We start from the raw sequence: 18,319 nt of genomic DNA, 5'->3' as shown, positions 1-18,319 counted from the left end.
AAATAGGCAAACCACTCAGACAACAGAATGGACTCTTAGAATAAAGTCTTTGTTGCCTACTCTAGCACAAGCAGACCTTATAGGTTGTGCCTGGGGAAGACACATTGGAGACAATAAAAAGGGCAGTTGAAAGTCAATCATGGGATGCACAAGGAAAGAAAAAAAATTGCGTCTGATATCAGCGAGTGTTATTTTTGGTAGGTTTCCTGCAAATATTAGTTTGGCACAGACTGAGTGGGTTCTAGAGACTGAGTACCCAACAGCCAGGACCATGATCAATATCAGTTACTGAATAAGGAATATGTAGGAAGAGTGAAGACGGCTTTTCACTCTCACATTTTTTGTTTTCATTGTCTGTAAAGCCACCAGCACAATAAGTTGGACAGAATGCAAACATTTAGGGGATTAAATTGGAAAGAGACTTTCAAAATAATCTTCACTTGCAAATTATGTGGAATCCCTGAAAGACTCTGAATTCACTCACAGAACTGCAGATTGTTGCAGGCATTTAAGACGTAGGAATTAATGTGAAAGGGTGTTGGGAGCGCCCTGTTGCAGCGTCCCTGTGGCTGGCACTACTAGGCTTACTTGAAGAGGCCAGGGATACAGAGGGGAGAGTGCACTGGTGGGTTTAGGTGCCCAAGCGGCCAAAAGAGATATTGTTCATGCCTGGGCTGTGACAGAGCGCCATTGATACAAGCGTGGCACAAGGAAATGGACTGGTGTGGCCAGAGGCTGCTCTGTTATGTTATTTTAATTTATTAAGTGTGCAAATCATCCCGGGAGGGATATCTCAGCGCAAATACCAAGGTAACAGGAGAATACTACGTTTGGAATATTATGTGTTCTCAAGCACAAGAGAATGTGGGGGCAATGGTGGAAGCTCTATGGCTTGGAATTAGTGTAATTGTTGCAAAGAACTGTATAGCTCTTTAAGTTAACTGTACTGACCATTAGTCATGGTTGGCTTGTTGTATTCTATATATTTGCAACAAAGAATATTTTTGGTACCAAAAAAGCGAAATGGTAGTAACTTTAATCCATTTTCAAACAGACTGGGAAGCTTTAAGAACACTGTCAGAATGTGTGGAGAATTCTTATGAGATATACAAAACGAAATGGACACGTACTCAAAGGACGTCCGGCCTTTTAGTGGTTAGGTCCAAAATTATTCTTTTATCCCTCTCCCCACCCTGGCGTCCCAAACTCTCACCAGTGGTCAGGGGTGACCATTTGGTAACATGTCCTCCCTTTTGTGAAATAAGATATGCCACATCGTTATCTTCAGATTTAAGCACTCCTCTCCCCTTTTGAGACAACTTCTGACTTCCTATTGTTTGATTGAGGCCCTCTCTCTTGTGCCCTTAAAGACACCTCATTTTTGGGGAGGCAGGAAGGTTATGTGAATCCTGGAAATTCTTCAACCTGCAAAACTACTCCTACATGTAAGTAACTTTTATATTCAAGTGTGAATCTTTTGTAGCATCACATTTTATGCAATTATTTTGTAGAGCTATTCTTCCCCGACTGAAGGCTGGGTTGAAATAAGTGATTGCTAGCAAACAGGTGTTTTAATAACTTCTGTCCCACCTGTGCCTCTCCCTTGGCCTGAATGTCTACACAATAGCATTTGGCAATTACATATGGTGTTGACTGAAATGTTAACAAGAAATATAAAGAAAATAGTGAAACAGACAAAGCAGTGGACACATTGCTATTTTGTGAAACCTTTTGAGAGGCACAGTGCCAACCATAAGACATCTGGCTGGGCGCCTCCCAGTCAAACACTCCTCAGGTACTAATTAACTAACCAGGTTGTTTCTGCAAGGAGTAACTCAACACCACCGGAAAGGTGAGTGAGTGTTGCCCCCTTTTAGGTCTCCCCTAGCGATGCAGCGCATGTGCTGCTCCATTGCGAGATCTATTGTCTTGCATCGAAAGTGGGGTGGAAGCTACACCCATGCTTCTGATTGGTCCAAAATTGTAATTGGAAAGGAAGCATATTTTGTTGCCTCCCTGTCTCCTGCTCGCGTGCCTGCCCGGACAGGAGATGTGCATGCGTACAGCTCGCGACGTTTCAGCACAACGCGTGCATGGCACGCATTCACTTTCTCTCCCTCCCCCCAGTCGGCTCCAGATCATCTCGGAAGCTCCCAGGGACCCTGGACGGTTTCAGCAGTCTCTGAATCGGCTCACCGTTCTGTGATTCTGTGCAAGTCACTAATCCCCATCTCTTCCGCCTTGTTTATCCTTTTCCCACAGTTGCACTGTTCATTTTTTATGGGCTTCCTGAGGCGGAGGGCAAAGTTAGCAGCATTGTAACTTTATTTGGAGCTTATACTGCTGCGCCATTTATTTCTCTGGCGCGACTTGTTACTTTAAGCCTAGCGCTTAGCTGCTGCACGCCTGCCTCCCCAGGGTGGGAGGCCTCCAGCTCCGGAGTGCACTTTACTGTACCCTGGCCAAGCAATGCAATAGGTCTCGTATTTTTTTTGTTTTACTTACAACGCAGCACATTGGTAACAGCCCTAAAGCGTCTTCATTTTTTAAATGTGGGTAATGCTCTGGCATCATGTCTAAGGGGCGCCCTTTTGTAACATTTGGTTTCTCCTCTACCCTGTGCAGTCTGTTTCTCAGGGTTAGGCTGGGATCTGTTCTTAGTTTAGCAATTCAATTTAGACTACATTTCCCAGGATGCACTAGCATGCATGTTAAACATCTTGGATATCACTCCTGGAGCCATGAACACGTATGGCCATCCTTCATATTGGCATAGTATAGTTTGAAAAGTATAATTTGATTTCTGCTCTACGCTTCTGACTGAGTACGATTTATAATACCTCGAGCTAACCTAGCCTACCTGAGCGTTGAATGGGTTCTGGAAAGAGGATGGGCGCACTGGACTGCGGGAATTTTTGGGCGGATACAAGTACGCTGTGGGAATAGAGCATGCCTTCTTGTGCTGGTGGTTAAGTGGACTGTATGAGGCCTGGGGGTCGGTGCTGGAGAGAAGCATGTAGGTGTGCAAGAGTTCGACACAGGTCACCTGTGCATTGCTGTGCAATGTGTTCCACCTTCTGCTCAAGGCGGCCAGGCTTGTTCAATCTGCATTATTCACATCTTGCAGAGAAAGCGACAGTGGCTGCCACGAGCAGCATTGGGTTTAAAGTTACATTCTAATGCTTCTTGGACCGAAATTCACAAGAAAAGCAGATTTGTAGGCTACCGAATGTAAAACAATGACCTAGCAAAACCGATTAATCATGGCGCCAGAGCTTTGAAAGTAGTGTTTTGTTATTTCAGGCTCTTTAGTTTTCAACAGCCACGGCTGCTATGTAACGTGGCTCGAAGTGCTATGACGCAATCTACGTGTTGATAGCTCCTAAAGGCCTTTTATTCATATTGCAATTAACATTTACTCACTCTCCATATGTTTAAGACACAAGCTCAATTTCCCTTTTTCCTTTACTTTTTTATGTTTCTGTACATCATGCTGAAAAATAGAAGTTGCCAAACATCGTTTTGCTTTGTTTCACTTCATACACGCAGGATCCCAGCCTACAATTGTATATAGAATAGACTGTCAACTTTAAAAGACAAATGGCACGAGCAGCAGAAGATCCTGTTCCTATATTTTCCATTGTAGTCACAAACATCTATGGTTTTGGCCAACTCGCTGGGGTATACATTCCTTATTAAACATAGTTTTAAGTGATTGTTAGACTGGTGTGACCTTAGTGGTACTTCTATTTTTTCAAGCTGGTGATTTTGAGACACGAAATGTGTCTTTTTTTGTCTAAAACCTTTAAATAAAAGCACATTTTAATTTTCCTCCAAAAGAGAAACTAAAAATGTGCCCTGCTTTTCATGAGAAACCAACTTAGTGCATGAATTTAGGTTTGAGCCCATAGTTCTCCCAAACCCAGGGCTACTGTGCTGGAAGTGTAATTTCAGTCTAGTATGATTTAACTTTTTCTATTAAAAATGGAAGTCATAACTCCTTAGCCACAAAGGATATGCCTCACTCTGAACGTCTGACCTTTGGACAAATGCACTCGGGAATTGGTCAATTTTTTTGTTACAGTGACTGCTTCCACCACACACACATTTAAAATTTTAAAATGGAGCAGTAAGGAAAACGCCACCTTGGCAACATTTTCCTTTAAACATAATTGTTGAATTAATTTATTTTTATTTACATATTGTCAGGGCCACTAGAATTGTGCAATTCTGCTGCTGTGGAGTTTCTCAAAATTACATATTTGCTGCACTTGCTACATAATCCGGCATCTTCTGCATAATGCACAGATTTGTAAACAGTGAATAAGCATTTGCAATGCAATAGGTGAACAATTGTTACTTACCTGTAAACAGGTGGTTCTCCAGTATTGGTGTCTTTCATAGATTCACATGCTTGAATATTCCCCGTCGTCGGAGTGGGAGTCCCACGGTAAATAAAATAGCAATAATATGATATATATATATATAAACATATATATATATATATACATATACACATACATACACATATATATATATATATATGTTCGTCACAATTCGCTAATGTACAACGAAAGTAAACGGCACTCCAAAGTCTTTTGTCCAGAAAGCAATTTTATTCGGCAGACCCCCTGCCCCCTCGACAAATGCGTTTCACCACTAGGGCTTCGTCAGTGTCAACCTGATTTCAGTAGGAAACACCATTTTAGCCCCACCTCCTCCACATCATAGAAAGAGGACTGGATCATGCCTAATCGGCGGCCATCTTACAATGTGCAACATTAAGTCAGGCAATGACATATAGAATTTACATGGCGGGTTAAATGGTGTATAAAAAAGTGCTCATGTGATTTAAAAAAAGAACAAAAAATAACCAAAATTGTTAATCGATAAATTCATTTCATCGCATATCTATCACATTGGGTCAATGGCACACTTACAACAACAGGAGTTACATTATATAATTCCTTCCTTCCACATTATCACTACAATGTGCTCGTTGCTCAAAAGTATCCTTTGATTTGGTAGCAACATAGATTACATATTGCGCATTGTTTCCCATATTATACGTTATAAACATATTTCTGGAATTAAATGCTAAGTGTCACACTCTACTTTTCAAGTATATCATATTTTCTCTGACCCTCTTGTATTTGTATGTAGATATGCGGTTAAGTTATCTTGCCCTATATGGGCATGGATAGTGTACATAAAAATCATTGCCCTTGCGATTATGCCCTGAATGGGCAAATCCTTAAGCACAGCTTAACAGTTTGTGTTCTACATTGTTGTCAAAGAGAAGTATGATCACACAACAGCCTGAAAGTCTATACAACTACAGTTACATATTTTCCCCTTGTTCTTACTCCAGGTGTACCCATAATTCTTCATCATTATTTAGACCTCTCGGTTGCATACTCTGGAGGTCAATAATATATCTGGATTCCAATGCCCGTAGTGATCTTATTCGGTCACCCCTGCGTTACTTCCTCATTGATCAACTGGATAGGAAGGATGACAATAGGTCCCTATTGCTATTGTGGTGGGTTTCAAAGTGGCGTGCCACAGGGTAGCTCTTATCCTTGTTTGTTATGGCACGCATGTGCTCCAGGATACGTTTTTTGGCCTGTTTAATAGTGCTTCCAACGTATCTCTTGGAGCACGGGCACTCCAGACAATAAATCACAAATTCCGAATTGCAATTCAGTAATTTTGTGATAGTTCTTATCGAACATGAATCATTGGGTCTCCCTTCGTACTGTGTTCGTTTCCTACTATACTTGCACGCCTTACAGTGCATGCAAGGATAGAAGCCACATACAGATTTTTTATTTGCAGCTTTAGGGGAACTTTCAAAGGGACTATTGGTCAGATGGTCGCTCAAAGATTTGCATCGTCTATAGGTCACAGAAGGTCTGGGTGGTAACAGGTTCTTCATTACTGGATCTGTTATGAGAATGTGCCAGTTTTTATTAAAAATTGCCACCAATTCACTGGACCTCATGTTAAAGGTGGTTATCATTCTGGCAACACCCTCTGTCTCTGCCTCCTTTGTTTTGATTTTCATCAGATCTTTTCTTTCTAGGAGTTCAGCTCTACTTACTGCACTCGCTAATGATGCCTTCGAGTACCCCCTATCTCGAAACCTACACACAGCTTCATCCCGGGCCTCTGAGAAATCTTTAGGATCTGAGCAATTCCTCTTGAGGCGGAGTAGTTCTCCAAAGGGGATGTTCCTTATCATACTCTTGGGATGATGGCTTTCCGCATGTAATACGGTATTGCCCGCTGTGGGCTTTCGATATAGTTTCGTTTGTAGAGAGCTCTCTTTTACAAAGACTTCCAGGTCAAGGTAATATACAGATGTATCGCTAATGGTGCTGGTAAATCTCAAATTGAGATTGTTGTCATTAAGGGTCACAATATACTCCTCAGCCGAGGATCTATCGCCCCACCACACGATAAACAAATCATCTATATATCTTGCCCAGATCATGTTCCGGTCTAACCATTTCTCGTTGGTCCCCCCCCCCCGGCCACGTGCTTCTCCCACCAGCCCACGAATAGATTCGCGTAGCTGGGGGCGAAGCACGTGCCCATTGCGGTCCCCCTGACCTGTCTGTACATGTTCCCTGCGAAAAGGAAGATATTATTGTTGAGGCAAAACTCCGCCATCTTAAAAAAAAAAATATATATATATATATATATATATATATATATATATATATATATATATATATATATATATATATATATATATATATATATATATATATATATATATATATATATATATAATCAGAAGAAAAAAACTGAAATATGTATTAGAAAAGGCATAAACTGCCTACCCAAAATTCAACATAGGAATGCATAGGGAAGGAAATGACCATATGCAGCATATCCTTGTCATTATGTTAGTCCAAACTGCAGCCAATCAGGCGACAGCAGCCCTCTAGATCCTTCTTCTCAGAGCTCAGCACCTCAGATTTTCGTAGCACAAGAGAGACCAAAGAGTCTATGAGGAGAAGAGAGCCTCTGAGGGGAGGAGGGAGGGTCGCATGTGAATCTATGAAAGACACCAATACTGGGGAACCACCTGTTTACAGGTAAGTAACAATTGTTCTTCTCCAGTATTGGGGTGTCACATGCTTGAATATAGAATAGATAGCAGTCAGTACCAAGGAAAGTTTCCATAATCACAATGCATAACAAAAAGACTGAAAATGTATAACAGTTAATAAGCATTTGGAAACTAATAGGAGGAGGGTAGAACAGAGGCTCACCTTATTGAAAAAGATTACGAAGCACAGCTTGTCCTACTGCGGTATCCCCTTCATTCATGGCACCTAGACAGTAGTGTTTCGTGAACGTGTGCCTGCTGGACCACGTGGCTGCTCTGCAGATCTGATGCAGCGAGACACCGGCAAACAGTGCAGTAGAGGACGCCATTGATCTTGTAGAATGGGCCCTCACCGAAGCTTGCAAAGGTTTGCCTGCCTTTTGATGGCAGAAAGCAATAGCCGAAGACACCCAGCGGGCTATCGTAGGTGTAGTAACGGGACGTCCCTTGTGAAAACGCCCATAAGCTACGAAGAGCTGGTCAGATTTGCGGAAGTGGGCCGTTCTGCTGATGTAGAACTTCAAGCACCGTTTAATGTCTAAGGAGTGCAAGCGTTGTTCCGCAGGAGACTGCGGGTTGGCAAAGAAAGACTTCAGAATAACAGGTTCATTAATGTGGAAATCTGAAGGTACTTTCGGAAGAAAAGTAGGGTTAGTGCGTAACAGCACACAATCCGATTAAAACTGTAGAAATGGTGGCTTGATGGTAAATGCATGAATGTCACTTACTCGACGCGACGACGTCAAAGCAAGAGCCACCTTCCAGGTGACGTACTTTAGGTCAGCTCTATGTATTGGTTCAAACGGTGCAATCATTAATTGTGCCAAAACAATGTTAAGGCGCCACGCAGGAGGAGGGCGCCGAATTGGTGGAAATTTACGAAATAGTCCCTTGAAAAATTGGCATATGATCCTAGATGAACAGAGAGAGGTGGAGCCATCGTGGCGAAAGCGTGAAATCGCCGCCAGAAAATCTCTTAAAGTCGCATGAGACAATCCTGACAGCCAATTGGTAGAAGAAAGGGAGGAGCTGAGCAGGCGTCGCAAGGGATGGACACCTGCAGCAGCACACCACGTTGGGTGTTTTGATTATAGGGGCGATACTGATTGCTTCCTCCACGAAAATTAGAGTTGGTGCCTCATCCTCGAGCACCCCGAAAGGGCTGCTTCTTAAATTGCAGAGTTCCCAAGGCACGTGCTGTTTCCGTGTCCTTTTTAATGGACTGCAGTGCCTCATCAATGTGTGCCCCAAAAAGTGATTCGCCATCATACAGCATATCAAGAATCTTAGCTTGAACTTCCTGACGGAAAGAGGTGGAGCGCAGCAAGCCTTGTCTTCGTAAGACAGCAGCTCCCGCAAGCTGTCGGAACCCAGTGCAGGCCACATCAACTGCACAATCAATGAGTTCTTCGGATGTTCTTTCGCCTTCCTGGAGAAGTTGCAACGCCTCCGTCTTGGAAGCATCCGGAAGCATAGCTACATAAGGTGCCATGTCTGCCCATATCTGGTGGTCGTAACAACCCAAAATGGCCATGGCATTAGCCGCCCTCACTGTGGTGGATGACATCGTGGAGAACTTGTGGCATATCGCATTAAGGCGACGGCCTTCACGGTCTGGTGGCGCTGTGATCGTGGATGCAGGATTCCGGGATCCTCGCTGGGCTGCCTGTGTAACAACCGAATCCGGTTTCGGTTGCCCAATGAGGCAAGCTGGTGTTCCTACAGGCGCCTTATACTTTTCCAATCTTGGCAATTGGGCAGGCAAGGAATTTGGTGTTTTCATCAATTTTTCACCTTCAGCCCAGATGAAGTTAATAATAGGCACAGTATGAATCTGCTTGAATGGCTGACTTAAAATCATAGAGGAAACAATCCTCCTCTCTTTGGACTCGTGGCAGTTTAAAACGTTGAGCCGCTCTGTCCATGAGCTGATGGAAACTTGCAATATCAACTGGAGGAGAATCCCGTTGCGGCACTTGAGACGGGGACGGTGTCTGAGCCCGACAGTCATCCCACTCTGCCATATTATCATCAGCATCCACATCCGTTACCTCCCCATCTTCTCGATCAGGTGGGTTCTGCTCCTCCTCATCCTGATACAAAGTAGTGTGTATTTGAATGGATGTATGCCTCTGAGTAACTTCAGGTGACTGAGACACGAATGGAGCAGCTGACGGTTCCGCCCTAGGCGTTAAGACGGAAGGAACAGCAGATACTTGTGGCGATGGAGGGAAACGTCTGTTATAGTCGTCTAACATGTTCTGTAGGTTAGAGATGAGCGACAAAGGCAACGTCGCAGTAGGAATTTGAACAGGCATCTGTTCGTCTTGGCCATATTGTTCCTCCTCATCATTGCTGAATTCTTGGCATTTAATAATTAAATCCGATGGACTTTGAGCGTCAGTGAAAGACTCATGCACATCCACTTCAGACTCCTGGTCTGAGTCTGTAGCAAACAAAGGTGAGGGAGGCAGTGTATCACCAGGAAGTGCGAGTTGCGCACTTGGAACCTTGAGACTCTTTTGCGGTGGAAGACCGTGGTAGCAAAGGAAGAGAGGCAAATGCAGATGGCATCGAAGTCACTGTTTGCACAGCTGGAGACTCCATCGTCGATGGCATTGATCCCGCCGTAGTCAGCATCGATGACGAGGAAGACTTCTTGGATTTGGTCGTCGTCGAAACGTAGCCGTCGACGGGACCTAAGTCGACGTAGCCGTCGACGGGACCTTAGTCGACGTAGCCGTCGACGGGACCTTAGTCGACGTAGCAGTCGACGGTAAAGGCTTCTTCTTCGTCGACAGGGCGCAGTCGACGGAACACTAGTCGACGGAACACTCGAGGGCGTCGACGAAGCTATTATCTTCCCACTCTTCGTCGACGATGATTTACCAGTCGACGGAATTTTCTTCGTCGGCGACGACGAAATAGGAATGACTGACGACACAGTCTTAGAACTGAGGATCACCTTCATCGTCAACGATGACGGAAAAGCTGTAGACGACCCAGAAGCCAGCGTCGTCGTGACCGTCGTCGTCAAGGTACTAGAGACAGCCAATATCGTCGACGGGACAGTCGGAGCAACAGTTTTCTTCACAGAAAAAACCTGTGGAAATTGCAGCGGAAGCCTGAGAGCCAGGTCTCGTGGGCCCAGAAGTAGGAGGAAGAGGTGAAGACACCGCAGGGGCCAAAGAAAGTCATTTTCTTCTTTTTTTAAGAATGGAGAAGGCAACTCCTGCACACTACTTCTTTTTGAGGCTGCGTGGGAATGGCCAGACATGAGGCTTTCAGCATCGGAAAGAACATGCTCCTTATCTTTAAGTCTCTGAAGCCAGAGGAGTAAACGGCCTTCCCTATCTTTCAAACTCTTAGTGGAGCAAGTTCTACAGAACTTCCCACTTCATGGTCCGGGTATAAACAGTAAATACACTTACTGTGTGTATTCTCTGAATAAAGTCTACGCTTTCCACATGAAGAACAAGCTCTGAAGAGGGACTTCTTACTTGAAGACATGATTAAACACCAGGCAAAAAGCAGAAGAGTAGAGAAAACTGAGCAGAGCTCAGGGAGACTTCCTTACACACGACGTGCGGTAGAAAATCTGAGGTGCTGAGGTCTGAGGAGAAGGTTCTAGAGGGCTGCTGTCGCCTGATTGGCTGCAGTTTGGACTATGCATATGGTCTTTTCCTTCCCCATGCATTCCTATGTAGAATTTTGGGTAGGCAGTTTATGCCTTTTCTAATACATATTTCAGGTTTTTTCTTCTGATTATATATATATATATATATATATGTGTATATATGTTTATATATATATTTAGCATATTATTGCTATTTTATTTACCGTAGGACTCCCACTCCGACGACGGGGAATATTCAAGCTATGAAAGACACCCCAATACTGGAGAACTCACATTTGCGCAAGTTGAAGCTATTGGCATTGTAAATGGAAATGCCTTTTATTTATGTTTTGGTTCAGCTGCCTGGCAGGCTTCTCTCCTGTACTGTTAGTAGGTCCTGTGAACGTGGTACTTTTACTGCTGCTCACTGACATCTACATCAGTTCCTAGTACCTCATTGGTCTAACCCATTGTGGTACAAGCAAGATTAGTGTAACTGGTACTTGTTTGCACGTATCACCAATTGAAATCAGTGGTATATGAGTAAAAGCATATGCAAATTTACCTGATCAGTCCATCGATGGCGCATTCTCTCTTGACAAGTGATGTGGGTACCTGGACTCGAGGTTTTGGCATTTTGTGTTTTCTGGTGTTGTGAACAGGTCTGCCTCACCTTCGAAACACCTTGTAATATCTGATCTTTTAGTTATTTGTGTGAGGAACCTTATTACCTGCTTAGTCTATCTGCTTCTACATCATGTACCTCTGGAAGGTGTACTGCTACCAGACCTGTGTACCTTTGATTGGTTCATTTCAAAATGGTCTGGGCCAGTTTGGAAAGAACATACAATCTTGTTCCCCTCTGCTTGCTGAGGTAAAACATGGTAGCTATGTTGCCTTTTTGTATTTGTACAGTTTTTCCTTTAATCTGGCTGTGAAAAGCAGTCTGAGCTAAGACGACTGTCTTAAGTTCTGACACATTTGGGTACTTTACTGCTTCTGTAGGGGTAGGGTTTCACGTACCTCTGATGATAAGGTTTCCCATGTGTATCCCCCCCCCCACCCTATGTGAGACGCATCAGTAGTATAGGCCATTGTGGAAATTGCTAACATGAAGTCTTCCTATATTTAGGTTCTTCATGTTCCATCACTATATTGCCCTTAATAGTCTGCGTGGCAGACCCACTTCCCTGTGGTCTGTGACTACTCTTGGATAGGGCACACGTGTAACCTAGCATGAGGAGCATAATGATAAGCTTCTTTACAGTTCACAGTTAGATACTATCCCCTCTGGTAAAGGATTGTTTGCTCTGTCAGCTCAAGAGCTCTTTTGTATACTGAGAATGCTTGTGCTTATCTTGAATTTAGTGTTTCATCCAGGAATACGTTGTCCTGTTCTGGGACCAGGGGCGACTTCTCCAGGTTTATGGAGAACTACAGTCTGTGAAGTGTTTGTATCACTGTTTGGAAGGTTTTCTGGCACTGTTCTTGCAAGCTCGCTTTTACTAGCCGGTCTTCCAGGTAGGAACATATGCGAATGCCCCTTTTCCTTGAACCTGAGGCTACTACTGTGAATATGAATACCCTGGGTAAAAATGTTATCCCAAACAATAATACTTTGGATTACTAATGTGCCTGGTCTACGACAAATCTTAGGAAGTGATAATGTTTTCAGTTTATATAGAAGCGCAGGTAAGCTTCTTGAGGAATATAGTGGCCATATAATGTCTCTTCAGAAGTAGTTTGATCTCTTGCAGTGTGGTAATTTGGCCTAGTTGAGTGGTCACTAAGGGACGCTCTTGAGTACCAATGCCGTAGGTACACATGTACCTATTACTAGGGACTTTGAAGGGGCCTGAAGGGCCAATTGTGGATCAGGTTTAGGGAAAGAACACTGGTAAAGGGAACCTGGGCACCAGTACTCTACAGTGAAAGTAGCATCAAAAGTCAGGCAAAAATATGTGTATGTTTGGGGGGGGGGGCAGTGGTACTGCAACAGTACCCCATTTTCCCCACACAAGCTATAATGAATAATGAGCCCTACTAAGGGCGAAACCAGGCTTGGCAGTCCGGGCTAGACTTAACATTGAAGCAAGATCAAGACGATTTACACATGGCTGAGACCAAACTGAAGTGGCACTGTGTGCAAAATAATGATGGAAGCGGCCAGAATAATTATCATTGGCTAGGATTAATTCAAGCATTCCATTTATCACTTTTTCATACACCTCATGTGGACATAATGGCACCCTGTGCACTTAACTATATGCACAAAATATTTTATTTGAAGTTTTACAGGGTCAGATACAGCAGGAAATTATTCTAATTTTTAGGACTATCAATGAAGGTACCGCAAATCAGAATAAAGACGACTGCTTTACAAATAAATTATAACATAATAAAAGGCACTTCCTAGCTTTGACTTTTTCACTGTACTTTGGGTGACCGGTAAAAACTGGTAACTGGGATGAGGAGGAAGAAGTAGCTGCCTCATTTCTCAAGTCTGAGACCGTAAGGAGACTAAAGAAAAGCCTTTCACAAGAGAATTTTGACCAACCACTCCATGATTGAATTCTTAAGGGTGTTTCATCAGCTCAGTTTTCAGAAAAGCTGTCGCAGAAGCATTAAAGCAAACATTTTTCATTAGACACACATGGGCAGGAACTTCAAGGCGTATTAATATGTTTATACTTACATTTTATAATAGAAAACCTTTGATTCACCGCTGTTGGCACATGGGATGAGATGTTTATCCAGTACACCCAGAATGTCTTTACAGATGTCTCTTAACTCGCACTCAACCTGAAAATAATACAAGGCACAAGGATTAATCAAACAAATCACATTTTGCTCCACCTACAAGTAGCCCCGGTGCCGGAACAAATACTTAGTGCATTCAAGAGGGGACTGTGATAGAAATAAATGCCTAACTAATTTTCCTCTCACCCCACCAGCTAGAAATAACACCCTCCCACGCCCCAATCTCTAGTTTAGAAGATTGTATGCAGCTGAACACATCTCTTACAACCCGCTAAGCCTCGATCCCAAGATATTTCAGCCAGTCCTTCACTATTTTAAAAATGATTCTGGTATGATTTTTAGAGTTCAGAATGTCTGCAAAATACTCTGACTTTGCCAGTCCAATTCCCTTCTGGTAATTCACTATTGTGGTCTTCCCTGCATATTTGTCCTCATCTGAGTGTAGCTGCCTCCATTTCCTCTCTGCCTGCCAACAGATCAATTTAAGGGATTTCAGATGTTCATTATACTAACAAGCTGAAAGTCCACCTGTCTTTTTACAGTTTTTCAAGGGAACGACTTCATCAAGCCTCGACATGATCTTATCGCAAATATCTGCATAATTATCTTCCACTTTCTTCCCATTGTTAAAATATTCTTCAAAATAGAAGATTGAAGAGGATGCGGTCTCTCCTTTAAGGAGTCCCTTCCAGTCTCTACTCCTAAACTTCCTTGTCCCACTAGTAGCAGACAGCACCTTCTTAGGATTATGTGCCCGAAACTTGACCAAATGATGATCAGACCATCCGACCGGCAAAAAACTTCTACTGCTCCTAGGGCTTATTCCTTGGTAAAAACCAAATCCAGTATATTCCACCTTCCCTCCACCTCCACTTCCCCCCCCCCCCTGCCCCCCCCAACATGAGGAAGCGATGTCCATCACACAGTCAATCTCTGAAGCGCAGGGTTCACACTCCAGTAAATCTTTCCTTGCCTCCTCCTTGAGGTCTTGGGGAGATCATTGAGATAAGGAGCGATGTCTAACCACATCTGTCTGTTGTAGTGCCCCAGTAGCGCTAAGGAATTAGATGCTCTGGCTGTCAACACAGACATAGTGGAAAAACGTTTGCCGATATTATTTAGCCTCCTACCCTCCGTATCTAGGTGGTGCTGAAAGCGGAGCCCGATGGGTTCTTTGACCTGCGTTGTGCCACCTGGGTAATCACGGAATTAGGTCTGGGGTGACCTATGAGACAGGAAGGCACGTCATCAGGAGCTTTGTATTTTTTGTCGAGCTTTGTTAAGACTGGAGGAACTGTGGCAAGATCTCATTATCTTAATGCCCTGATCTCAAATACAGTCGATAATGGGCATATACCTGACCGCGGTTCCTTGAAATCGTTAAGAAAACAGTCTTGTTGGTGAGTAGGCATTGAAAGCTCGAAATGACTGGCTGCTCTTTCCAAGAGATTATGAAATCCTCCAATATCCTCTGGAGGAGAGTCTACTTCAGGCAGAGATGGTGATGCTAGTGGAGGGATGATGTAATCATCCCATTCGTCTGGACGTGATTGGGTGTCCTGGATTTCCTCTTCATGTTGCTCTTCTTCATCCTCGTCCGTAAATAGAAGGAGCTGTACGGGCACTTGAGATATAGGAAGGGGTGGAGGCTGAACTTGCACCACAAGAGGTGGAGAAGGAGACGGTGCAGGCGTAGGGTACCACTTTTTGTAAACCGAAGGCATAAATTGTAGGTCAGTTATCAGAGCAGGAGGAAGACAAACCATTTCTGACTATTGCTGTTGACGTAGTTGGTCAGGGTAGTACAAATGTTAAGCATAGAACTGATCATCATCATGGTCCTCTTGGTATTTGACATTTAACTACGAGGGGCTTTGTGCAGCCCTAAACAAGCGGTCTTCGTCAGTCATCGTCATTTAAAAGACTTGAACCCTACTAGGATATGTTAATAAGGGTGTCAATCTTTCTTTTTGAGATTTTTGCGGGGAAATGCATTTGAATTTTTGGGGATTTTGGTTTGGTCGGTACACATACTGTAGTTGAGGAACCGTCGACGGACATTGGCATTGATGTCCCAGACATAACTGGCATCGATGACAAAACCGTCGCAGACGATGGAACTTTAGTCATCTAGGCTGTCGGCGATGCAATAGGATAAATAGTCGACGAGAGGGCCATCGAAAGTAGACTCGTCAACGCAGGCAACATCTTTGATGAAGTACTAGTCGTCATCCTCGTAGTCTGACTGGTCGATGTCGCAATCTTCGTCAACAAGGATGACTTTCTGAGTATCTTTATCATCGACGACAAAGTAGCTTGACGAGACTCTGGCGACTGTTGTCGTTGACGAAGACACTCACAACAGTAAGTGGAGTTCTAGTCTTAGCCGTTGGTACAACCGTCGATGGGCTGTCCGTCGACAGTGCTGAGGAAGGCTTTTTAAAAGCATGTTTGATCTTCACTGGAGGAGTAGGGGGGTCTGAAGCTAATTTCTGAAAGGATTTTATGGCAGTAATCAAACTTTGAAAGGAAGGAGACGCCCTGGAAGGCAGATATTGCTTTAGTAGCCTCTGAAGACTATTTTTGCGTCTTCTTGGAGGTTGCTGCGATGCGTGACCTGGCGAGACGTCCTGAGGTCTTGCTGAGGCATCTATGAGGAGGATCTTGAGGAACCTTCACTCTCTTCAGAAAATATTGGGCCCTCCCTGTATTGAAGCCTCTGCAGCCATATTAACAGCCTCCCCTCATGGTCCTTCAAAGTCGTAGAAGGAAAAAGTGCGAAATAACTTGCAATCCTTTGGTTTGTGATCAGGATAAAGGTAGTGAAGGCAGTTTTTATGAGGGTCATCAATGTTTAGCCCTTTCTTTCTACAGGTACCACAGGGCAGAAAAAGACCTTTTAAAAGGTGCGACTAACATGAAGATATTTGAGAACTTGACTCAAAGGAATTAAAGATAAAAAAATACCTTGAATCCAAGAAGAAAATCTGTCGACAAGGAAAATTGGAAGATGAGAAAACTGAGCAGAGCACTGGAGACTACTTTAGCACGAGGTGCGGTAGAAAATCGGAAGGACTGGAGCTCCTTCCAGGAAGGTTCTAGCGGGTGGTGTTAGCGGATTGGTTGTTCTCTTAAGTTTGGTCCTTTTTTAAATAAGGACTCAGATATGTTACTAAATATAAGGCCTTAGGGATGTTACCTTCTATGTCTAATGCAACATTACGCTTTTAAATGAACTGGGGACTCCCATCTAGACGGGGAAGGATTTAAGCATGTGAATCTATGAAAGATACCCTAAAACTGGATAATTTGCTTTTCTTGCTGCATAATTTAGTCAACTTGGATGCATTGCTTGGTCCTACCTTGCAGCATAAATCCAGTGGCACTGCCTATGGGCCACGCTAACCCTGCACCAGACTTCTGCTTGCTAGCACTTTTCACTCACCCAAAGCCATGAAAGTCCACTTATAGATTCATTGATGTGTGGCCTGGCCCGGGTATTAGCACAAGCACAGATTTCAGGGTTGGAAAGTCCTCAGCGGCCCAAGCTTAAAAGACATGGAATCAGACCTGCAGAAGTGGGCAGAGTGCGAGAGCAACCTGCTCCACACAGAGACCAAGAGGGGCTGCAGAAGCCAGAATTAGCCCTGAGTGACACTGACTCTGGATATTCCGGCCTCTTCTAGAAAGCATGACTGATACTCATCAAGTACTGCAGTGCTAGCCAAGAAGAACAGGAAGTGGATGGACAGGATGACTAGTCTTAGCACAACCACAATGAGACCTCCAAGAGGTGACATGGCAGCTGAATGAATAGTGTACAAGTGCCAACTGTTTCCTAGTTTTAGTTTCATTTCGGTATGGGTGTTTCATTATTAGCAACATTAAACAGGGGCGGTTTGCGGCCATTTGTATCGGGACGACAAATCGTGTGTTTTATTTTACAAGAAACATCAAATATTATAACCATGAAAAATTGATACTTAGATATACAGGTATTGGTCTAATAATACGCAAATATCAATGAAATTTTGTTTTCAAAATACTGCAGTCTATTACATTAGTGGGGCATGCGTGTGTATGGGTGAGTTTGTATAGCACCTAGAGTCCGCATGCATTTTGAGCAGCATTTTCTATAACATTAAACATCTCCTGACACATCAATTATCAAAATAGTAATATGTTTTAACCCCTTCGACGCTGATGACGAGCTGGGCTCGTCATGAGGTAGCCTCCTCGCACGCTCATGACGAGCCCAGCTCGTCACGTAACATGCGAATCCGTAAAACCCAGCGTACGGGCGGAAATCCTACCGCACGCATGCGGTTAAAGTGTTCTTAAATCAGGTTACTGGGAACATAGGAGCTTGCATGTTATGCACGTGCAGCACAGTTACGTCTCGGCCCCTGAGGATATAATGAGGACTCTTGGACAAACAGAGCCGGTTTGCTGTGACCAACCGCTTCTATATATGATGTGCAGACAAAAAGAGGTGTAACGTCAAAAGCCTGTCCTGCTGACGTGCTCCGCGCATTGCACGAAATAGAACTGTATGAGATGGTCCTCTCATCTCGGTTGTACGCTTTTAGAATTTCTCAACTCCGAGGTAGTGTTGCAGAGGGAGCTTGCCACCTGATCTCAGGGTGGATTCTTTGCTGTTGTCAGGTCACAGATCGCTGGGTTCACATCCCAGGGTGTTCGGAACTTTTCCAAAGTGTCCCGGCTAATCAAGTTCCCAGTGCCAGTATTCTTTTCCAACTCTGTACCTTTGTTCCACAATAATCACACCTCTGGTCCACATACAAGTCCCTTGTAAAGGTACC

At 43.8% G+C, this 18,319-nt stretch overlaps 1 protein-coding gene across 2 annotated transcripts in view; it reads right to left on the bottom strand.

Moving 5' to 3' along the window:
• Positions 1 to 18,319, bottom strand: part of YWHAE (tyrosine 3-monooxygenase/tryptophan 5-monooxygenase activation protein epsilon) — a 186,490-nt gene that overhangs the window by 70,323 nt on the left and 97,848 nt on the right. For both annotated transcript variants that reach the window (XM_078680179.1, XM_078680180.1), the window contains exon 3: positions 13,432 to 13,538. In XM_078680179.1, the coding sequence (XP_078536305.1) occupies positions 13,432 to 13,538 (107 nt within the window). The remainder of the gene's footprint in view (positions 1 to 13,431; positions 13,539 to 18,319) is intronic.

This window comes from Lissotriton helveticus, chromosome 3_1 (assembly GCF_964261635.1).
Source record: "Lissotriton helveticus chromosome 3_1, aLisHel1.1, whole genome shotgun sequence".
Lineage (NCBI taxonomy): Eukaryota > Metazoa > Chordata > Amphibia > Caudata > Salamandridae > Lissotriton > Lissotriton helveticus.
This window is presented reverse-complemented; position numbering and strand designations above follow the sequence as displayed.